Genomic DNA, 25,068 nt, shown 5'->3' with positions numbered 1-25,068 from the left:
TCTCTCTCTCTCTCTGCCCCTTCCCCCACCTCTCTCTAAAATAAATAAACATTGAATTAAAAAAAAATAAAGGAGGAAAAGTCCTTTAGACAAAGTAGTGTTCAGGGTAAAAAGAAAGAACTCCAGACTAAGGGTCCAAAGTCTTGGGGTTTATGCTCAGCTCTACCACCTGCAATTTCTGTGATCATGGCCAAGTAATTTCACTGCTGTGGACTTCAGCTTCCTCATATGGGAAAAGAGTAGATGGAATTAGATCCAATCCTCCCAGACTATGTCCCATAGAACTCCAATTCCTCAGAAGATTAACAGGCATTATGTAAAAAACAAAAGATTCTGAGGTCAAATAAGTGTGGAAACCAGTGAGCTAAATTAGCTAAGCAGATTTCTTACTGCAGGACTTCACAAGGCCTCTAATATGCTAACGTGAATTACTGCTCTTTCAGATGAGGATATGCATTGTTGCCCAAACTTATTTGACCACTTAATTATTTATTGTTTTCAGCAAAGCACATGTGGATCTAAGTCATTTTTGGAACACTTTGGAAAATGCTAAACTGATGCTTTCTAAGGTTCCTTCCAGCTATAATGTTGTATGTTACTAAATATGCCCTTTTCCCAAGGAGACTCTCTTGGTGGGGCATTTCTGCTGTCTAAATCCTGAAGCAGGATCTCAGCCATTCAATAATTCACAACTGTTCTTATTCTCATTTTCCAAACATCACTTCTAATCATAAGGTCCACAATCCATCCATCTGAGTGAGAAGTAGAGGAAAGTAAGAAGCAGCCAGTGTGCAAATTTTGGACTGATTGCAAATTTTGCCCAATCAGTGTTTGTTAATAACCCATAAGAAATAATGTTGCCAGTTCTAATAATCTCAGGTCAATTGAAATATAGGAAAATGTGACTGGATATGGTCACTTGGCACCTAGCACTGTCTTCCAGTGGGCCTTCCTGTATTGCAGAGGCAAGGATAAAAACACTTCCTGGATAACCTTTGCCATCAGGAGGCTACACGCAAATTGGGTTCTGCCAAAGAGCTGCTCTAGCAAGAGCCATGGAGGGCAGAAGCAAGGCAGAAGCTTTGGGCTACTTGTGCTGACAAGCAAGCTTATGAAGACTGAGGTAGTTGCTACAGCAACTTTATAAGCACCAAGTTCTGTATAGTAACTCCATTCCTTTTTAAAATACATGGTGGTTTCTGTTCTCCACTAAGCCCTGACCAACATACTCTCCTTACAGAAATTATGGGAGATTCCCATGAGGCTCAGCATGGAGCTAATTTGGGTCTGTCACATAGACCACACAGCAGGCTGTGATAGCTGTGCTTATTCCTGGACTTCATAGAGAAGTAGGGTTCTTTCCCTCATCACAGTGAGGCCAGCAAAGCCCCAGCAGCCCACACTGGAAGGTGTTCTGATAGCCACCAGCAGAGAGCCACTAAAAAAATACTAGGAAGCCTCCTTTCCTTTGACAAAAACCTCTCATGATTCCTATAAGCACAAAAATTCCCCTACCTCATATTTGGCTAAAAATGTGTCATCACCACTTTATGCCTCCCAAAGAAGAAAAATGTCAAAAATAATAGTTCTCTCTGAATCTGTTGGAAATTATTTTTTTAAGGAAAAAAATCAATAATGAAGTATTGAAGAATATTTAGTTCCTCTTTATTTTTTTGCATATGATGATACTTACATTTTTTAGAAAGCCCATGAAATTATGAATTCTACCTCCCTTACATTTGTTCTATTTCGGAGAACCCCAGAGTTAAGACGGAATGGAGGCATGACCTTCATCATCATTTAAGCAGAGGAAGCGCTTATCAAATAGACTTGCTGAGGACACTAGTAAATTATATGGATAACGGCAAAGCTGTCTGGTTGAAGTGGGGTTGGTCTATGTCCCCCCCAACTTCTCCACAGCTCAGCTAATTCTTCCCCTCCTAAGATTGTTCCTGGGTAGGGGGTCTATACAGAGCCACTAGAGATATGAGACCACAGTTTGCAAACTCTCTCATTCTATAGATAAGGACACTGAGGCCCAGGAAAGTATGGTGATTTGCCCAAAGTCACACAGCTTCTATGTGGCAAATCTAAGGCTCAAATCCAGATCTTCCTGCACCCACTCAGGTCAAAGCTCTTCCTACTAAATCATATTTACCTCCAGTCCTTCTTGTCCAAGTTTCCAGGCTTCAACGACTAGCTGAATTCCCACCTTCTTTGTGACAGCTTACCTGATGTCATGCTAATTGCTGATTTCTTAGATTCCACTAATTCTTACTGCCTGGGCCTCTCACCAGGCACTTCATCACTTCCTTTACCATTTTTACTTTTTATCTTCTTTCCTCAAGATTTAAAACTCCTATGGGTTAATCCCCTTTATCTACTTCTGAATATCCCAGAAAATACCATGGGTACTCCTGGAATACTGCCCATAAATAATGGTTGAAACTGTGAGTAGCAGAGACTTTAATTGTTCACCAATATCCATTCTTTCATTATTCCTTTTATTAAAAAGCATCCAGGGGCACCTGAGTGGCTCAGCCCGTTGAGCATCTGACTCTTCATCATGCCTCAGTTCATGATCTCACAGTTCATGGGCTCGAGCCCCTTGTCAGGATTTGTACTGACAGTGCAGAGCCTGCTTGGGATTCTCTCTCTCCCTCTCTCTCTGCTCCTCCCCCACTCACACACATGTGTGTATGTGCATTCTTTCTCTCTCCCTCTCTCAAAATAAATAAATACACATTTAAAAGCATCCAAATTTAGCTGAATATATGGCTGCTGGCTAGAAATTACGTTTTTCCAGCCTCTCTTGCAACCAAGTATGGCCATGTGATTAAGTTGTGGTTAATGAAATGTGAATAGAAGTAACGTGTGCAACTTCCAGGCTATTTTCTTAAAAAGGACACTGCTTGCCTTCCTCTTTACCAAAGGAGGTTGGTCTTCTTTCCCCTTGGACTCGGCTGAGGTGGTAAAACAGCTCAACCAGGTAGAAGAGGGCAATAGTCGATGAGAAAATGGAGCCATAAGATATAAGAAACATCAGTGCTCAGATAACTTCATGAAGCAAAGCCACCCTGATCTGCCCACCTACCTCTCAACTCTTATCAGAAAGATAAATAAATGTTTATCTTTTAGAGTCTCTTGTCACAGCAGCTCACCATGTTCCTTAGCTAAAATAATGTGACTATAATAACATCTGCCATCCCAAACCATAAGAGACTCTTAAAAACAGAGAACAAACTGAGGGTTGCTGGAAGGGAGGTAGGCAGGGGGATGGGATAAATGGGTGATGGGTATTAAGGAAGGCACTTGTGATGAGCACTGGGCATTATATGTAAGTGATGAATCACTAAATTCTACTCCTGAAATCATTATTACACTATATGTTAACTAACTTGGACTTAAATAAAAATTAAAAATAAAAAAAAGTTCATGCTACCCAAAAAAAGGATTATTCTCAAATGTGTTCCCAATTCCAGTCCTCAGAATGATACTGAAATACATGATAAAGTGTGTTTCCTTGTTAGCATAAAAAAATATCTGCCATCCCAGTTCCCACTTGGTAACATATTGCAGTACATCTTGTAAAGTATTAAGTAAACTTCTTATATAAAATATTATTGGACCTAAAAGAGAGAAGACCCATTACATGTGTGTTTAACTCCTATAATAAAATGTGAATGCCTATCATATGCAAGGAACAGAGAAAGAGGTTGATATTGAGTGCAAACATTCTCAGGCACTGTATCACCGGTGTCATCTCATTCCATCAGCCAGTAATCCCATGAAGTGAGTATTTTCATTCACATATCAGTGTGGGGAAACAAACACGGGAGCCTAACTCCCCTGTGCACTTTGATTTCACCCTGTAAGCAGTGAGCTTATTCATTCCCAGGCATCCCTATCCCAGAGCTTGCGCTCTCTCATCCTGTTTCCAAGGCTCAGCATCTGTGGCTACTGCCCAGCAGGGCCTCACAGCCCATGTGAGGACAGACTCACAAGGAATGAACTCCACCACAAGACAGAATGGCAGGAGTGCTGCATTAGAGGCCTAACCAACACGATTCAGGGGTGCTCAAGGAAGGAGTGATCAATTCTAACCTAGAGCATCCAGGGGCTCCAGGGAGGGATTTTTGCAGAGAAATTCCATTTGCACTAACCTTTGAGAAATTAGTAAAAGTGGATAAACAGTGCAGAGAGAAAGACATGACCAGCTGAGGGACCAGCATGAACAAAGACAGGAAAGTAGAATATGTGTAGAAAATGACAAGCGGCCATGTGTATGGATTGTGAGGGGCTTTGCGGGAAGAGACGGGGCTGAAAGTCAGGCCAGGGCCAGAGCAGAGACCTTGTGTTCCAGGATAAAGCTATCGATGCTGCTTTTTAGGCAACAAGGAATCACAGATGTTTGAGGAGGGGTGTCATGTAACCCAGTGCGTGTGCCAGCATGAAGGAACAGGCAAGAGAAAAGGCTGAGCGCTCAGGCTACTGCAGAGCCATCCAGGCAACAGCTGATGAGGGCCTGAACAGAAGGCAGTGCACAGACATGGGGGATGCTGCCTGGATGTGGGGACGTGCACCAGCTCTCTAACTCTGAGCAGCCAGTGACAAGCCTGATTACTAGAGTCTCTTTACAAAACTAGCTACAATCTTCATCTCCAATTTTCCACTCAAATTACCTTTTTTCTGTTTTCACTTTCAGTTAAGAGGGTTTCTTTGGAGGCTGTGGGTGGGGAGGGGGAGGGGGATGTATTACACTTAAGATAAAGCAACAGTTAAGGCCCTGGAGCCCATCACCCCCACAGCAGCACACACAGGGCCACAGCTCTCTCTTGAGTGGCATTCAGTTCCAGCCATGTCCCTCATTTTTAAAAAAATTTTTTTTTGATGTTTACATTTATTTTTGAAGGAAAGAGAGACAGAGCATGAGGGGGGAGGGGCAGAGAGAGAGGGAGATACAGAATCCGAAGCAGGATCCAGGCTCTGAGCTGTCAGCACAGAGCCCCACACCCGGCTCAAACCTGTAAACCACGAGATCATGACCTGAGCGGAAGTCGGAGGCTTAACGGACTGACCCACCCAGGTGCCCCTCCACCCCCCTCATTGTAAGTTACACTCCCCACCAACACACATACAAAATAAATTTCAGTGTCACACACCTCTCAGCTTGTCAGTGTGCAGTGTGCCTGTTTTCTGGCTTATGTGCTCTTGGGGAAATGGTTGAGCTTCCTAGCAGACAACAATGGTATACAGTAAGAGTCCTAAGGAAAACCCTCAGAGCAAATTTCTTGGGAGCTGTAAGGCAAAGGGTGAGGCGGTAAGCAGTGATGGAAAGTGTGTGTATAACCCTGTACCCTCTTACCCCCACACACAGCGAGGTTTCTCTTTCATGATTGTTTTAGCCTCTTTTTCCTTTCCAACCACCGACCACTCAATTCTTTGAGGGAAAATTAACATTCATTATGCAATTTATCTCTCTCCTTTTAATCCGGAGTGTCTGTCTCCAAGGTCCCTACTCAATAATTAATGTTTGTTCTCATTTCCCATTCTCCAGAGCATCTATTCTTGAACTGTAGGGTCAACAATTAACACTAATTATGGCTTTTCCTCTCTCCAGTGTTGGTTCTCAGAATCCCAAGTTGCCCTGCTCAGCCTAAGTTGTGTGTGTGTGTGCGGCTGTGTGTGTGTACTCGAGAGGTGGAAAAACACCAAGGAACAGGCTTTTCCAAGCCCACCACAGTTTAGCAAATCAATAAAAACAAACATTCTTTTTTGGCACCCTCTCTAGTTTATTATCAGTAATGAGACAAAGAAGCATAAATACATACATACATATATAAATATATTTGGAAATGAGTCTGGAGGGGGACGGTTAGAAGATTTCAAAATACTTTCCAGTTGGAATTTTCTAGGATTCCTTCTGACTTTTTCCTCCATATTGTTATCTCCTCAATATCACAAACCCGCCCTGCCCCACCCCCCAAATTTCCCATTAAAAACTGTTCTTCCATTTCAGATCCACTCAGTTGACCCCTTTGCAATCCATTACCACCACCACCCCTTAATTTTCCTTCTCTGGTCTGTCATCCAAATTCTCCTCATCCATTAAAACAGCATTGCTTCAACGAGTTTTCATTTTGACTGACAAGGACAGCCAGAAGAATAATTTTTGCCCAAGGTAACTTTAAGAGATTGCAAAAAAAAAGAATCATGAGGGCTGTGCAAAAGCCTGTCTATCTTCTTGGCTGGAATCAGATGGGTTAGAATCCCCCCCGACTCCCCTGGTCCAACCCTTGTATTTGCACTACAGCTGCAGGCTGGGGCTCCTCATGCTTGTCTGTCATCCCCCCATTGCTGCACGCTCTGGGGCCCCATAGCACATCTGCTGTTCAAATCTGGGCATCTCCTCACAGCATGTGTCAAGCATTAACTGTTTCATGCTCTTGCTCTATAAAAAGTTTTCCTCTCAGAATTTCAGCATCATGGTCCCTACAGGATTTCACTCTTAAACATCTTCAATAAAAGTATTATTTTCTTCAGCACTTTTTAAATCCCAGATCAACCTTCTCTCCATGATAGCACCAACAGATTTTTTTAAACCATTCAGTTTATTATGATGAGGCTTAAGCATCAAAGCCTCCACTTGGTTTTCCCTTGTCTTGAGGTAAGAAAAATAGCTTTTTTCAAGACTTTTTCACACTCACAGGTAAAACCCTTATTGTTTTTCAGCCTATGAATCTATCAATTCAAATACCAGCCATGAAAAGGAGGGGTCTAGTATTCAACACCTCCTAAAAGGTAAGCTTTTCCTCTAAAAAGGTCACTTTTAGGGGCACCTGGGTGGCTGAGTTGGTTAAACATCCAACTTCAGCTCAGGTCATGATCTCACGGTTTGTGAGTTCAAGCCCCATATCAGGCTCTGTGCTGACAGCTCAGAGCCTGGAGCCAGCTTCAGATTCTGTGTCCCCTCTCTCTCTGCCCCACCTCTGCTCGCACTCTGTCTCTCTTCTCTCTCTCAAAAATAAATAAACTTAAAAAAAAAAAAGGTCAGGGCGCCTGGGTGGCTTAGTCGGTTAAGTGTCCAACTTCAGCTCAGGTCATGATCTCACGGTTCATGAGTTTGAGGCCCGCCTAAGGCTCTGTGCTGACAGCTCAGAGCCTGGAACCTGCTTTGGATTCTGTGTCTCCCTCTTTCTTTGCCCCTACCCTGCTCATGCTGTCTCTCTCTTTCTCTCAAAAATAAATAAATGTTAAAAACAATTTTTTAAAAAAAGGTCACCTCTACTTCTCCTCTATGTCATTTGACTCCCATACATATTATTTGATACTGAGACCTCCAGAAACACACAATTTCTCCCCAAATATAGCAATAAGTAGGAAAGAGGATTCACTTCTTGGAGAGCCTGGGAAATGTGGTGTCCTCATGAGTTATGCATGGGCAGCACTGTGTGCTGTGGTCTGAGTGTAAATCCTAGGGGAGAAGAGAAGCTGAACCAAGTGCTTGTACTTGGTTGGCCCAGGAAGGGAAATCTGCAAGGATGCCCTGTGGGTTCTGCAGGTCACACACTGCACAATTCACATTATGATGAGGTAGACATTGCCCCTCGCATTGTGCTCAGCCTGCACAACTACAAATGAGGAAACTTTGAAAAATGCTCCCAGGCATGGTTTTGTTTTTGTTTTTGTTTTTTTTTTTTTTGGTTTTTTGTTTTTTTTAAGAGAGAGAGAGGGTGCAAGTGAACGAGGGGCAGAGAGAGAGAGAACCCCAGGAGGGACAAAGAGAGAGAATCGGGGCTTAAGCATACAAACTGTGAGATCATGACTTAAGCCGAAGTCAGATGCTTAATGACTCAGCCACCTAGGCCCCCACTCAGGCATGTTTTCTAAATGGAGGACTGAAGCCAGCACTACCTCTTCCAAGCTTCCTTTCATACTTCACTCCCCCCCATGCAGAAAGAAGCCAAAACGAGAAGTGTAGGCTGACTTTGCAGTTCATCCTCCACCTACCACCATTGCTTCAGACCAGGGGTAAAGGATGATTATGTAGAGACCACCTCTCTCTCCCCAAAATTGTCTTTGATTAATAGAGAAATGTGTATGGTCTTCCTCACTGCTTATTTGGGGACAGGCAGCAATGAATCTCCAATGAAGGACCTGCTATAGTGACAGGAAGCAATGCCACGGATGGTGTGCTGGAGCCAGAGCTGGGGGGAGGGAATTGGTTTTGCCAGACACCACAAGACTAAAAGGAGAGAAGGCACAATCATATGCTTGCCAATCCCAAAATCTGTAAGCAGAGAATACTTGAGAGCCTGGCTCTCTGCATTACCCCTCCTGCCATTCTCCTTGGATGGACATGCTGACCATGGTAGGAAGTTTCAGCGTCAGCTCTGTTCATTCTCACTTATTAGTTGGAACTGGGCCAGAGCAGCTCTTAATAGGAGCTCTCTGGTGAATGATGATGGTGACGGTGGAGATGATAGGTACCACTGTTATCTCTCTTTGATATGCCAAGCATTGTGCTGAATGCTTTACATTCATTATTTCACTTCATCCTCACACCAATGATAGGAGGTAAATTCTATCATTATCTTCATTTTTCATCTAGGACAATGTGGCTCAGAGAGGTTAAGTGACTTGCCTAAGGTCACACACTAAATGGAGAAGCTGTGATTGGAAGCCAAGAACCCTTCCTTTTTTACCATGATGCAGGGGTAGTGGCGATATCAATCTAAATAGGCATGTTGCCATCTGACAGTATGGAGAGTTTATGAAATTACTGACCTAACAACTCCTATAAATAAATGGTTTTTGTTACACATCCTTTTATTCCTCCAATTTCCCTTACTCAGCATCAGACACCCTTTTGTGGGTAACAGTGAAAATGATTTACAACTTTCAGAGACATGGGGAGGACAGAAGCTGAATAAAAGTAGGAATAGGTTGGGAGAACCAAACTCTTGAGACAGATTTTCAAGTAAGATAGGCCATTTACAGAGTAGCTCTCCAGACCAGAATCATTCTTCCTCATACGGCCAAAAATGTTATAATTTCATTTCACTCTACTATTGAAAATCTTACTAGGCTCACTTTGAATTCACAAGTATTCTCTTATAAGGTTGACACTTCTGAGAAGCTATAGTCATTTACACTTTAGTAAAAATTTATTTGATCAGATGGCTGTCCTCTTGTAACCTAGCTGAGAACAGCTGCTCTGAAGGACTAAAAATTCTGACAGGGGTTAAAACAGAGGTGGGTAATTTGAAGGTAAAGAGTGTTTTAAGAATTGAAACATTCCTAACTGGTGGGTTGCCCTGGAGAGCTTGGATGAACAGAAGGACATTAGCTATATGAGGAGAAGGCCCAAAAAGAAAAGTACAGAAAGGGAAATAGTAGAGTGCCAAAGACAAATTTAGACTATTTCAGAATTGCTCCATGGCAAGCTTTATATCCATGAAAGGGAAAGAAAACTTATTTCCTCTCTTCTCTACTCCTAGTAACTAAAAGACCTTAGGCTAATGCAAATCTCTTTCTTATTTCCAAGCTTTTGAACATGCTGTTGCCTCTGCCTGGAATACAATTCCTCATCTCCTCCTATCTCCTGTCACTTTTAAAAACTGTGGTAAAATACATACAACCTAAAATTTACCACCTTAATGATTTTTACATGTGCCATTCACATTGTTAAGTAGATTCACATTGTTGTGCAACCAATCTCCAGAACTCTTTTCTTCTTGCAAAACTGAAATGCTATACCCATTAAATAACAACTCTCCATTCCAATGGGACTGCAGATATAAGCACCTCTTTCAGGGCTTAGATGTAGGAACCATATTTGTTCCTTTGATTTGCTCAATGACCTTAACAAACAATTCTTGCATCTCTCTATGCGTGACATTCCCCATTTGCTTTTAAGTAAATGGATATAACACTACTTTGAAAATACTTGATACTCCCTGGAATTGAGTTCAAAGAGCAATTTAAGACATCTATTCATTGGAATCACCTGTAGATCTTTCACAACTTTTTTTTTTCTTTTTGGTCATTTGGTTTTAATGAATATTTTCAGGAAAAAATGATATGATTCTAAAAAATTATGTAGATGGTGGAACTTGGGTATTTGTGGACTGGAAATTCAGTTTCAACTATTGCAAATGACTTCACAAATCAGGGACACATACACTATGTCATCTTACAGAGGCATGAAGTCAAATCATAGACATTTTGAAGCTGGAAAACAGAAGACCATCACTAAGCTAGTGAGTGAACCTAGCCCTCCTCTGAGTACCCACATCTCACTGCTGTGATCCATGTTTATTATAACACCTGCAATTACTCTTGAGAAGTTATTTTTCAAAAAGAACACTGATTTTTTCATATAAATATTTTTAATGGCCCGAAAAAGAAGGCCAGCTCCTTGGGCTGGTAATGAACGTAAGAGAAAGTAAAGTGGTTTAACATTTTGATGATTCTCTGCCAAGAAAACAGTTTTATAAATCACTCTAATGCTTTATTTATAGACTCATTAAGAGCTTGAAAAACTCCCCCTCATTTTTCATTTATACTTTAGTTTTATTGGGGATATGATATACACTAGGGGTATTCACAAAACTAAGGATTCTTGAAATTCATGGAATGTGTCCCTCCCAGGTAGCCAGAATCTGCTATTCACTTAGTGTATAATATGCACAAGGGATCAGGGCCTTGCTCAAGCAGTGAAGTGGTGCTTAGCACAATGCATTTTAAGGCTGGTGTGGATTTTAATGTGTGTGTGTGTGTGTGTGTGTGTGTGTGTGTGTATCAGTTATATTTCTCAACCTATAAAGTTTATAATATGTTTTCTTCTGTCAGAATGATCAAAAAATTGTAACTTTCCTTAACTAGTAATCCATAAATACTCTTTCCTGTTTCACCACTCTTCAGACATTTGTGCTATAAAGAAGCATGAGGCTTTTCTTTAGGATTTTTTGCCTCCTAGCTTCTCTCTTGCTTCTTTCAGTCATCTCCCTGTGGCCTATGGATTTTCGTTTGCTATTTTCTTAGTTCTCTACAATTCCTTATTTGAAAAATAATGAAGACATGAGCATTGGACCATGTCCAACAGAAAGAATTAGTGAATCTGTTTTACAAAGCACATAAGCTTGCTTATTCATTTATTCATTCAACAAACACTAATCGATCATCTCCTAATGCCATATACTGTATTAGGCACAAGAATAGAATTGAGAGACAAAGTCTATTCCTTAGTGTCATCCATAGTAGTAACGTGTGGTGAGAGCTATGAATACTCAGAGCTAACTCAGCCTGCAGCTTGAGAAGGCTTTGGAGTAAGAGAGCACTTAAGCTGAGTTTCTAAGGATATACATAGTAACCAGCCAAGTGGAGAAGAGTTAAGGCTGCTCCAGGGAAAGGGACCACATTAAGGTTAGAGAACATGGTGACATGGGAGAAATGTAAGCAGCTTATAATGACTGGCCCTCAGGGTACATATAAGGAAGGGAATGGGGAGAAATGCAGTTAGCTAGTGGGGTAGGCAGAAGCCAGATCATAAAAAGCCATAGCAGCAACTAAGAAATTTTCCCAAAGACTGTGAGATCCCATTTAAACAGGAATTGGTATAACCAGATTTTTATTTTAGAGAAATGACTCTTTCAGCTATCTAAAAAAACAATTGAAGGTAGGATTAGAGGCTAGACCAGATGTCTATTCTTGTTTGAGAGTGAGTGACCAAGAACAGTATCTTCTACAAAATTAGGATCACCACATGAACCGAAATGACCACTTTGTGTGTAGCTCCACCTTTAGCCTTTTTTGTTAATTCCCTTCTTCCTCACAGTCTTCCACCACAGGTATCCTTATTAATCCTACGGTGTACCTTGACCGGAGGGTTTCTCATGTAGTTGATATTTTGTTGCCATACAACTTATATTTAAATCCCATCATCTAGCTTGTCTTCCATTTGGGGCGTGGTAAACTGCCATGTACCTTTCAACCTCTCCATAAAAAATAATTCATGAACTTTTGAGAGAAGTTGGTATTCCCAAAGCTAAAGCCAAACCCTTGAGACTGAGCTAGACTTGATCTAAGAAGAAAGAAGTAAGTAAAAGGACTGTTATTTCAACTTGGAAGAAAAATATTGCCCTTGCATTTACTAGGCATTTCCATATTTACATTCAGACTGACTTATATCTTCTAGATGAGTCTACTTGGCTCCTTTAATAGATCTCCCTGGGGTATGTCTTTAGCTTGGAGATTTTCTCAGGTCTTTAGTAACTGTTTGATATGCCCATCTCACCCTCCTCTTCATCCAAGAAGATTTAAAGTAAAAAATGTGTAGCATAAATAACGTCTTAAATCTTATCCCAAGAATTTGATAGTGACAATACCAAGAGGCCATCTTGGGTCTTGGTTTCCTGCACTAAACAAGCAGATCAAGATTTATTATAGCATGTCCAACACTCCATAGGTCATGGACATCTTGAGTCATATCATATAAAATAAGTATTTTTAGATATCATTTTTAAGGAAAGGTCATAGCGCTATGTAAAGGAACCAGAATTACCCTTCCTTTTATGGTTTAATCTATACTGGAAAGATTTTTTTTAATTAATCTGGAATTTGCCTTTGCATTTTCCATCTTTGACCAAAAACACAAAACCATGAAGGTACAAAGGCTGACTTTTAAGACTTCTCCCACTGGCTTCGGCTGGGCTCAGCAGGTCCAAGTGCAAAGCTGTGAGGAGGCAAAAGTGCTTTCTGAGGGGCGCCTGGGTGGCGCAGTCGGTTAAGCGTCCGACTTCAGCCAGGTCACGATCTCGCGGTCCGTGAGTTCGAGCCCCGCGTCAGGCTCTGGGCTGATGGCTCGGAGCCTGGAGCCTGTTTCCGATTCTGTGTCTCCCTCTCTCTCTGCCCCTCCCCCGTTCATGCTCTGTCTCTCTCTGTCCCAAAAATAAATAAAAAACGTTGAAAAAAAAAAAAAAAGTGCTTTCTGAGATCTGCTTGGCAGTGGATATATCCCCTCTCCAATGAGGAACCACTGCAAATTATGAAGAAAGTGTCATGGGAGCATACTAAGGATCAAAGAGTAATCATGCCTTAGAAATGGCATGTGTGAGAAAAGGCCCTACACATATTTGAAGAGGCTCCTGCCAGCACCTCCAAAAGCTACTGCCCTTGTAACCACAGAATGTTTGGCCACGTGGAGTCTGCAAGTCTCTTGTTCTTTCCAAGCCCTGACACATGACCATGAAGGAGCCAGGTGGCCCGGTTTGCCTGATAAGATGACTTTTTGGTTTGGTCTCTATTCTGATACCAGATGAGGCCCACCAGAGTATCCCATACCAAGGAAAATAAGTTTTCTGAAACAATGGGAATAAATGATTACATTTCATTTTTATCAAAACAATGAATAATGATAACTTCAGTATTAAACATCATTAACATAAGTTTAAACAGAAGGAAATTTTAAGGCACCCTATTCCACGCTAGAATCAGATACTCTTTCCTGCTTTTGAGTGTTTGGTGAAGGATCCCATGATTTGAAGAAGGCAGAAGATTTTGGGATGAGACCCCATCTAGCAAGGGTCATCTCTGAAACTGCCTGATTATCTGGTGGGAATGCTATCTCCTTGCTAAAAGCCTGTGGTTAGATTAATGCTAGCAGTTGAAAATCTGCTCTGGCCTGATGGTGGGCAGCCAGAGAAGGAATGTGTTTTCTGTTTATCTCTTTAGTGGCAGAAATATTCATCACAGAAAGACTCCGAGCTCCCAGTTTCAGGCAGGCCTAGAAGTTGTGCAGTCTGTAGTCTGTGAATGTACACACCAGCTCAGAATGATGAGAAAGAGCCAGGCCTGTGTTCACAGCCAGTTGCCTGCATTGGTTGATGGGTCAGTCAGTTCCTTCAGCTTGATAACAGGGGTAGATCCTGCCTCATTGTTCAGAGAGGAAGTTTTACCACCCCCATTGCTTTATCTCCCAGGAATGTAGTTTGAGCTGTGTCTCCTCCTTGACAGCTTGGACCTCAGTAAATTACCAGGGTCTTGACCCAAGAGATGGAGAAGTCCTAAGCGATTTTTTTTAGTCTCCTATCTAAAAATGTGTTTACATTTCTTGAACTCTGGCTGACTGATTCATTCTCCTGGTGTTGCAAGAACTTTCTTTATGCATTAGAATTTATAAGTTTCATTTCTAAGAAGCCCAAAGTTCCTTCCAAGCCACAGTGAAGTGAACCTCATCTCAATGCAATTCTGCTGGGCTGGGTTTGTCCACAGGATGGATCACGGCCAAGCAGCTGTGATGTGGCAAGCACAAGTCAGGCTAATGGAGGGAGTGTGATGTGGAGGGAAAAGTATTAGATGCTATGTTGGGAGATCTGGGTTCAGGTTCTGGTCTTACACTGTTTCAAGGAACAGCCTTAAGCCAATCTCATGAAGCCACTCTCTGGACCTCAGTTCCCCCAGCTGTTTTAAAAAAGGGATGTTTTAAATCTGTCCTAAAGCCATTTCAAACCAGAAGAACAGGACAGCTGAAAAACAACAGAAAACGAAAGGTTGGCCCACAAGGAATGAGTAGAGGTTTCAGGTCAAAGAGACAAAGATGCCACAGGCTCTTAAAAGTAACAAGCATGGAAATAAGTTTTTGTTGGACACTCAACCCACACTAGAGACTAAAACCCTTGTTAGTGGAGCCATGTGCTTAGCCAAATCTGTTCCCCAAATAAACATTCCTTTATAAATATTAAATTTACTTTCTTAGGGATAAAAAGAAAAGCAAAATAAATTCTATCCTTTTGCAGCACAGGGTTTGAGTCTTGGGCTCAAATCCTTACTCAAACCCTCACTAGTGGTACAACCTTAGGTAGATTAGTTTACCTTTCAAGCCTCAGCTTCCACACCAGTGGAAAGCAGTGATAACTCAACCATGGAGGAAAGCCACACAGATTTACATCGTCTTCGAGGCACCTGCTTTATGGAAAGTTCCATGATCTCCCACCAGCCCTACTTTGGCCTTTGCCTTTGTTTGCTTTATGTTTCCACTTCTTTTCTTTTTTTTACTTTTTTTTAGTGTTTACTTATTTTTGATAGAGAGAGAGGGAGACCCAAAATCCGAAGCAGGCTCCAGGCTCTGAGCTGTCAGCACAGAGCACAATGCGGGGCTTGAACCCACGAACCAGGAGATAATGACCTGAGCTGAGGAAAGACACTTAACCAAATGAGCCACCCAGGCGCCCCTTTATGTTTCCACTTCTGTTGCCCCTCCACATTATGAGGGAAAAGGGAAATCTCTGATCCCTCTATCCAGAAGGTTGCAGAAGCATTTTCTTACTTCAGTGAAGTACAATCATACAAAATTTATATTCAACAGTATCAGCAGATTTTTTTTCATCAATATTTCCTTTTTAATTTCAGCTGTATCTGAATTTTAGTAGCACAAAGAATTTACTTTTGTTCTTTTAAAAAGCAACCAAAACAAGAAAAATAGAAATTTGAGTGTAAGTTCTCAACACTATACTTAACATGGTATTTATACTGTGCTTATAGTGGGTCCGGGTGTCGTTTAGTGAGTAAATATGAATGCCATAGGTGTATGTGTGTTTATAACCCTATATACATGAACTAGGTGTGTTTGTATATAGTATATATAAAAATTAATGAGACCTAGATCTGACAGCTTTGATCCTTTTCTGATTTTCACCATAGCAAACAATGAATCCAGAACCTATCTTCACACAAATCTTAATGAAACCTCACCTTTGACCCAAAAGCCAGAGAAGCAGGTACAGTATTGACTCTGAATGAGCATGAGACTGGGAGGCTGGACTATTGGTTTCTTGCCTCAGCTTGCTGTGTGACCCTGGGTAAGAGGCTTCACTTCTCTGGGCCTCATTTGCCTCATCAGTAAAATGAGACAAATGGACTATAAAATCACAGAGGTTCCTTGGAATGTCTTAACTCAGCTTGGACTGTTTTGTGTGGCTCTTCATGTGCCTGAATAAGTTGAATAGGCCTCTCCCTGACTTCTACAAAGCCAAAAAGGGAAGAGGGAAATACAGAAAGGCAATAGCCACTCAGACTCTGTACTAAAGGGCCCATTTTTTCCCATCCAATTCTCATTCCTAATGGGGAGGGGGGAAAAAATAACAATCAAGAAAAAAATGTAAGGCTACTGTGAAAAAAGGAGAAATATGTTTCATCTGGATGGGTCAGAAACGTCTATTGGTGTTTCAAGGACATACATTCATAAGTATTTATCAGTTTGTTACTTCATTTGAAGCTTTGAGGCTGGACTGTCTTCAAATTCACTCTAGAGAGACAACTCAGGAGGAATTCCTGGAGCTGTACCCAGGGTCTCAGAGAACCTGAGGCAGAAACAGCACAGTTCCAGGGCACGCTCAGGTCTCTCGACCTGCTGGGCCACAGCCTGGGCAGACAGAGGGGTGCATGATCTCTATTTCTCCCTTATCTCCAACTTCCTGCCACAGTCTGGCTTTCTCCTCTTTCCTCACATTTATTAAAAAACAATAATAATAAAAGTAGTTTTAGTTTCATGTGTGTGCCTAGCTGGGTTCTGAGAAAGGACCTGAACTCTCACTGTTAGAACCCCGGGCTGGGTCAGGCCTCCACTGAGGTAAAACACAGCTGAGCTGACCCTTCCTGCTACTGAGGAAACACTGAACCAACGTTTGCATTTTTTTTTTTTTTTTACATGCCTGCTTTGAAGACAGCCTTTATGAGGGATCTAGAAGGTTTTCTTTTTTAAGACAGTCTGTAACCAAGGAAAATATACCCTGCTATATTTTGATAATTCCACAATTCCAAAGGCCTTGCAGATGCCTCACTTACCCGAAACGCACTCCAAATTCACACAGCTCCCCTGGTTGTATTTCAGGAGACCTAATATCTCCAGCAATAAAACAGTGGCTCAGTCACGTCAGATGAAGCCCTACACTGAATTATTAGCCTTGCAGTCAGAAAGAGGAACACCAGGCCGAGGGTCTTAAACCCTAATCCTGGGTTTCCCCGGAGAAGCTGTGGCAAACCAGGTTACTGAGAACCTCGTGTGCCTTTTTTGTGAAAGGAGGGCCGTTCCTCCCAACGGAACAGGTTGGTTTGTTCAAGTCACAGTGGTCTTACTTCCTTTAGAAGTAGCCCCCAAGAGGAAAGCCATTCGAGGAAAAGCCTAGGGAGCCCCACCAGCCCCTAAACACAGAGAAAATAGCAGGGGGCGGGGGAGACTGAGGAAGGTGGAGGCTGCTCCCATGCCTCCCACCCCCTTACTTCTTGAGGCTAATGGCCCTTTATTAGATTAATCACTGACTTCAATTTTAACTACTTCCTCAACCTACTCCATGTAAATTACTAATTTCATGTTTACTATAAAGCATCTGGAAAGGATTTAGAAACAAATTTCTGCCCAGCAGATTTCAGTTACATACCTTGATGGGCCGCTGGCAAATCCAGTGGATTCCTTGCAGGGTTGCCTTCCCACTCTGAAGCAGGCTAGGATAGCACACAAAATTGATCTTTATCAGCATCAGCAGTTTCTACTTTTCTTTCCTTCCCATTAATTCCTCACTGACTCGCCCTCTCCCTCCCCTCACTGGGGTCTGACCTTATTAGGAGTTCAGTCACATAAAGCACTTTTACTTTTTATCATTGAGCTAGCTGTGAGGAAAGAAAGAGAGAAAGAAAAAACCCAGAGGTGGAATATATGGGCATCCCCATGTCTCCACGAGAAGTCACAGACCTAGACGTGGAAAACAGTTTCTGACTCGTGGGTGAGAGGAAAAGCCAGCCGTGACCGGGTTCGTGGATTTAGCCCCTGGGCGCGGGAGGCTGCCTCCGGGCGCCCCCTAGCGGCTGCATTTGAAGCCTCGAAGGCTCGTGTGCGTCTGTTCCGTGGAACCGAGCGGGAAAGACTGGGGCTCCGGCCTCCCACACGCGGGGTGGCAAATTGCGCGACTAGGTCCTGAGCCGCCCCTTCCACAGCCGGCCAAGGATCAGGGCCTCGAGGCAAATCTACAAGTAGAAATCGGAGTAGCAACGACATCAACAACTTCCTGGGAGTTGGAGGAGGGGGTTAAGCGGAAAGAGGGGGAAGAAACGACAAGGGGGAAATGTGCAGATGAAAAGAGCAGTGAAAAAAGAAAAAGGAGACAAGCAGACATGTTTCAACTCCAAGCTCCCATTTCCTCTTTCAAATGAACGGCCTCCCCACTGTGAACAGAATCAAGTATTTATGAAGGCATTTTTTGCATATTAATGGCTGCACACGGAGCATTGCCAGTTCTGAAGTCCTAAAGGTATGATGCCCTTTTTTTAATGCAGGTCCTTCAAACTCCTCGCAGAATTTGGTATTCTCCTTCACATATATTTTCCTTTCTGCCTTGTGGCTCCTCCTCGGGTCTTTCATTTGATTAAGAGAAATGAGTTTCCACTACCGTCAGCGACCGAGCACTGCTCTTACCTCGGTGGCTGACATCAATCGCGAGAGAAGCTTCTCCTCTTCCCCAGGGCCTCTCTGTATAGAGGCTGCAGGTTGGGTGAGGTGACCAGCACCTAAAAAGAGTATTAAAATTGTAAATGAAAATACCAGCAGGAAACGTTAACATATCTATGCTGGAGGGGCAGAAAAAGCAAAACTGAAAAAAAGAAAAGTTTTTTAAAAATTGTGTTAACTACAACAGCATTGCTATCTATACTTGATAAAGATTACATTAAATGTTAAAAGGAAAACATTGAGAACCAGTTAGAAAAATAAGTAAAAGACATAAACAATTTATATCAAAAATAATAGCAATAGAAAACAAGTATGGAAGATACTTATCCTGAGTAGCAATTTAAATGCAGATTGAGGGAAACTGGAGGTACCATTTTATATTTGAGATGTATGCCTCCTCTCACTTTTTTTTTAATATTTTAAAGTTTATGTATTTATTTTGAGAGAGAGAGGAGAGAGAGAATCCCAAGCAGGCTCTGCGAAGCCCAACAGGGGACTCGATCTCACCAAATGTGAGATCATGACCTGAGCCAAAATCAAGTGTCAGAAGTTTAATAGACTGATCATCCTGGTGCCCCAAAGTTTTTTTTTAAGTTTGTTTGTTTTTTTGTTTGTTTGTTTGTTTGTTTGTTTTTAAGTAATCTCTACCCCCAAAGTGGGGCTCCAACTCAACTTCAAAATCAAGAGTCACATGCTCTTCCAACTGAGCCAGCCAGGTAGTCCATCCTCCCACTTTTTTTTTTTTTAATGGCAACACCCAGTACTATGTTTTGGTAAAACTGGTACACTTATACACTTCTGGTGAGTTGCAATTTGGTTCAATCCAGTTGTAAAGCAAAATGGCAGGCAATATAACTTGTGAAGCATGATAAAATATTGCTACTCATTTATTCAGTACTTCTGACTCCCAGGAATTTATCTGAAGGAAATAATTCAGCTGAAAAAAATGAGTGAAGATGTCCACTGCAGGATTATCTATAATAAGGAAAAATTGGAAACAGCCTCATAGTCCAACATCAAAGAAATGATTACATTAATTATGACATATCCCTCTCGGTGAAAGGTTTAATTCATTCATTAAAAATGATACTTGTTCATACTAGAAACTGTAATTTAATACTAACAGTTTAACACAAGGTTTCTCAACCTCCACCCCATCAACACTTTGGGCCAGATATTCTTTGTCACAGGGAGCTTTCCTATGGGTTGTAGGATGTTAAGCAGCATCCCTAGCCTTTACCCAGTGGATGCCAATAGCACAATCTCTCAGTTGTGACAACAAAAAATGTGTCCAGACCTTGCCAAAGTCCCCTGTAGGGGAAAATCACCCCTAGTTGAGAGCTATGGATTAAATTTTAAAAGTGGAAATCAATGTAATTATTAACTAGAACTGCAACCATGCAAAAAAATAGAAAATTTTCCTGGAGAAATTCAGTGCCATGCCTTTGGGAATGAGTAACAAAAAGTAGGGAGTAAAGCCTACTTCTCTGGACAGGGAGATGCAGACAGCTAATTCTCTTAGAAATCAGTGCTGGGCCCAATCTCAGTTATTAGCTTCAAAAATATCTCCAAGAAGGACGCCTAGTGACATCTTCAATCTGCAAGGAAAAGACTTGCAAATAATGCATGCAAAAAATTTCTGTCATGATAATTTGAAATTAGGGCCGTGTTGAGTTGAGGTTTTTTTAGTTTGTCTTATTTTTCACTATTATTCATTTTTCTTTCAAAATCCTCCCTGTAAGAAGGAAAAATGAATCAAGAGGAAAGCTAGTTTTATTCACATCTGGCTTTAAATGATCTAGGAGTCACAGTAAACAACAAGTATACAGAAAGCTAAACAAGAAGCAATATCATAGTGCCATTATTTTTTAACTACTGTTAAAATTATTTAGTTTTTACTAAATTGTTGGAGAGGGTCACCAGAATTCTTCTTCTAAGGATCTCAACCCCTTTTCACTGTTTTATCCCACTGACCCTAGACTTTGGGGGACAATGAATTTACCTCTTTTTCTGAAAAGTTTGGATCTCAAACTATGAAACTCTATTGTCCACACAGATCCATCTGTGTAAGCTTGGAGCAAGAAGGGTCCTTGGCCCAGCGGTTTATAGAGCTATCAGGGCAGAGAGGTTGTCAGTAAAGAGTATCAAAGTACAAGCTCAAACCTTAATTAGATTTCCCAAGAATCATTGCATCTCTTTGTTTAAAATAAGAAAGAAACTACCTCACCAGTTTTCTCATTGTCAATTTTCTCCCTTTGTTAAGGAAAGCAAACATCCTTTCTTGCATGCTTTATCTTGGGTTTTGTTTTGTTGCTTTGTGGGGATTAGAACTTTGGTAGTGTCCTAAAAATCCTGTTAAACTGGAATTATGTCCTTTTTTCCCATTTCTCATAGCCACTTCTATTTCAACCTGTATTATCTCTTAAGTTCAGGTTTCATGAATTTACAAGAGTATGAATTCATATTTGATCTTAGGTGTCCTAAATTTACTTCTTGGGGATTTCAAAGAGTAGCCTGTAATTCTAGCACACTAAGATTTAGGTTGAATAAACCTATGTTTACCCCATCTGTTTCCTTGGTGGTTTGACAGATGATGTTCATATCCCCTTTCAGCCTTCCTCTTGCAGGACAAAACACACACATACACACACACACACACACACACACACACACACAGACACACACACAACCCACCTGTAGACACGCTAACTTTTTGTACAAACGGGTACAAAGATAACCTTTTGTTTTAATATCCTTCTGAGCCATATCCTGCTTTCTATTGAATTTTTTGGCTATTATCTAAAAGAACAAGATACTAATCTTTAAAGACAGATGCCCCCCACCCACCACTTCTGCCTTGTTCATCTGTGTATCCCTTGTGTTTAACACAGTTCTTGGCACATGGTAGCTACTGGGAAAAAACTGACCATCTTTAGTTGACATTAAGGACCATGTTCTGGGTAAAAAAGCCATAATCCTCCAAATAGGATTTGAAGAATTGCACTTGTTTTATTTCCAGTGATAATGATACGGAAGTTCAGCTGACATTTCTCTAACAACTCACACAATCTCCAGACACTTCCTGCTGTTGGTTGGCACAATTTGGTATTTCAATCTCTGGGTCACGTGCAGATTGAAGATGTCACCAGCCATCTCCTTCTTGGAGATCTTTTTGAGGCTGATAAGTAAGTTTGGGCCTAGCACTGATTTCTAAGAGAATTAGCTGTCCTCATCTCCCCATCCAGAGAAGTGGGCTTTGCCCCCTACCTTTTGTTACTCATTTCCAAACGCCTGGTACAGAATTTTTCCAGGTTCCATGCTGGTCCCCTCTCCCTCTTCTTTCCCTCCTCTCCTCCTTTCTCCCTCCCTGGATTTGTAAATAGTTTTGGTTGTGAAGCTTGATTCAAAGGTTTTTTGAAGATCTAAGCAAACTTCAACTTCTGGTTCAACCTCATCCACAGGATTATTTTGTCAGCCCCAAATTCCATTGACAATTTAAGGATAATTTACTGAGAGGGGTTTGTTTTTAATTACAAAACCAGGCTTTTATTACTTGAATTTTCACTGTGACTGTCATTTATTCCAGGACATCTGTATTTATTAATCTATTGGCTGCTAGTTCCAACTAGACACATGATATGTGCCTAGTTGATTTCTTTTCCTTTTTATTATGGAAAATTTCAAACACATGCAAAAGTAGAGGGGCTAGTATAATGAGCCTCCATTATATTATAAGTATCTACAGTTATCTCCCCATTATCTTGAGAGGGTCTTTTTAGATGGTAATTACAGCCAATGTTTTTGAGGTTTACTATGTGCAGGGTTTAGGATTATCTCCTTTAATCCTTACAACATCCCTATGAGGTAGGTATGGGTATTATCCCCATTTTACAGATGAGGAAACAGATGTCACAACAGACAGAATCCCATTCAACATGTGACCTGCACTTGTAAAGAAGCCTGCTGGTTTGGGAATCCCACAAAGCTGCATTTAGATCCCTGCTTCTTGCATCCTGGCTGTGTGGTTCCAGGAAGGTATTTAACCTCTCAGAGGCTCAATTTCCTCATCAGTAAAGGATAAAAATATGTCCCTCATGGGGTCATGACAAGAATTAGATGAAACAACATATGGAAAGGGATTAACACAATGTTTGTCACTAAGTAATCCCATAATTTACAATAGTAATTATTATTCCATTGCCCTGCTCTCTGCTTGAAAGCCATTATAAAACAGAAGTTGGGGAGTTTATATATCTAAGGGGTCAGATGTGGAAAAGGAGAAGCTTGAAAAGCAGGAATAATTTAAAGCACTGTGAGCCAGTCTACCTAACCATTTTCCCCCACCCCCCATTACACCCAACCACCAAGCCCAAATATCCCCCCAACCAAGTATCCATGCTGTCTGGATTTTGTTTCACTGCTTACAGGTCTACCTATCAGAGATTCCTTTGGGTTTCTCATATCTCATTGTGATTTTTTTTTTAATTGTTTCCTGTCTTGCACCCAAGGAAGCACAGCTGAAGGCCTGGGACAGGGGGGAGGCAGAGAATTTTGGCACCAGGAGCACTGGATCCAGCAGTGCTGCCCAGGAAAACTTAGAAGTCAGAGGACAGGAGGACCCAAAGGAAAGGAAGGGGCAGGAAAGAAAGAGAAAGGAGATTTTTGTTTCTCTTCTTCCAGTCCTCTGCCATCCCAGCACTACCAGGGCTACTTCAGCTTTTTAGTCCAGCTATTATGGGTTAGATAAACTTCAGTGGGCCAGTGTAGAAATCAAAGCAACATGGGCATCATTTCTTTTTCTAGTGAAAATCGGCTGATTTTAAATGACCTATTACAGTGGAATCAGTTTGCAAGTTGAGATTCCCTGTCTCTCGGTTGTCTGTCAGATTGGAAAAGTCACACCAGATCCAATGTAAAAAGGAAGTCACACAGTTTGGGGTTAAAGTGTTGGGTTAGAAGCAGGTAGGGACTCATTCAGATTTCCCACTCTGCATCCCTCCACCTCCCGTCTCCCAGTCGAAAATAGGATGTCATCTCTCAATCACAGGCACAGTTACAGCCTGAAGACAGCCAGACACCCCCTCACAGAAAAAGCTAGTTTCTACCTCCCCTGGGGCAAAAGAGATCACTATTTTGGCTTAAAATTTTTCTCCTCCAGCTCCTGCTAAGCCAGATAAACAATGATTCTGTTGTGTCAACAAAGCACTTAATTAAACTGAAGACAATATCAATTAGAACTGATGGATAAGATTTACTTCCAGATAGTAAAAGCCCTGGAATTAAGGTGTCCTGGGTTTCATTATTCAAATGCTCCCTGAGTGGAACATTATTCAAATGCCCCATTTTATAGGTAGGGAAACTGAGGCATAGAAAGCTTAACGAAATGACAGAAGTCAATAAATGAGCTTCTCACAAAAGCTAAGACTGGAGATTGCAGTGTTTCTCTTCCTAATCTAAGTTTGCTAGCTATGAGGCTAATTTGTTAAACACTCAGGAGGATGTCAAATCCTTTTCATAGAGTTGAGGCATAAAAAAGTAGATAGAGACCAAAATTTGTGACAGGAGGAAAAATAAGAAGGCTCTTCTCTGGTTTCCAACCAAACTGTCTCTCTACCATGCCTCCTTGCACAGCCCTCCTAAAACTGTCCACTCAGCACATCTCACCAGCAGCAAATTGCCTTTAGAACACAAAACACAGGCGAGGATGTCAAGTGGCCAAGATGAACAGGATGAACCCAAGTGACAGGCACAGGGACCACAGGGCAGACTTGTGATGAGTGGAACCACACCATGGCTTGGGGTCCTTTCTCCTCAGAAAGAGCCTATGCAGGCAAATGGGGTTTTGAATTGAGATCCTGGTGTTCCGTTGGGCCTCCTAAAGACTAGAGGTCTTCTGTTTCTCCAGGCCGGGGAAACCTAGATTGAGACAAGTTCTCAGAGGAGGACCTAGGGTGGCTGGGGTGGCTGACCTTGCACAGGCAGGGTCTCCTCCCAGTTACCCTGAGTTGATAGTGTATACAAAGCCCCTGGCCCACTGAGATCCCACCCCAGGCAGCCCAGTCATAGGGAGCCCTATAGAGCTACATTCCCTTCTTAGCCCCCACTGTGTCCCCATTCCTACTGCATCCTTTTAGTTCCACAGGCTTCCATGGGCAAGAAATAATAGGGCCTGAGAAGGCCAAGTGCTGGGGAACTGGCCAGACCCTTCAGACCCCAGGCAAGAGTGACCCTTTCCAGGATTTGGTCCCCACCCCCCCAGCAGGGAGCACGGTGAGGGGGAAGTTCAGAATCCTAGTCCTCCTCACCCCTCCCCACCCCCAGTGACTAAATCTCTCAGATCTATTCATCCCCGCTGGGATTCAGAGTCCCCCAACCCCCAGGAAAGTGGAAGGACAGACTCTCAGCCAAGGAGGGGGGCCTGGTGGTCCAAAGGAGAGACTCGCTCTTTTCCTTTTGTTTGCTCACAGGAGGGGACAAATGCCCTGTGTGCACAGAGGTTTGATGTGACAACTTGATAGACCACATAAGGGTTTCAGCAAAGGCCTCCCGACCCTGCTCTCCATGCA

The 25,068-nt window shown here is 42.0% G+C and overlaps 1 protein-coding gene across 1 annotated transcript in view; it reads left to right on the top strand.

The window, feature by feature from the left end:
• KIAA2012 (KIAA2012 ortholog) overlaps nucleotides 1-25,068 on the top strand; it is a 107,578-nt gene that overhangs the window by 39,818 nt on the left and 42,692 nt on the right. Inside the window, exons 12-13 of the mRNA XM_049615168.1 lie at nucleotides 6,733-6,801; nucleotides 15,703-15,779. Coding sequence (XP_049471125.1) covers nucleotides 6,733-6,801; nucleotides 15,703-15,779 — 146 coding nt within the window. The remainder of the gene's footprint in view (nucleotides 1-6,732; nucleotides 6,802-15,702; nucleotides 15,780-25,068) is intronic.

This window comes from Panthera uncia (assembly GCF_023721935.1).
Source record: "Panthera uncia isolate 11264 chromosome C1 unlocalized genomic scaffold, Puncia_PCG_1.0 HiC_scaffold_3, whole genome shotgun sequence".
Lineage (NCBI taxonomy): Eukaryota > Metazoa > Chordata > Mammalia > Carnivora > Felidae > Panthera > Panthera uncia.
This window is presented reverse-complemented; position numbering and strand designations above follow the sequence as displayed.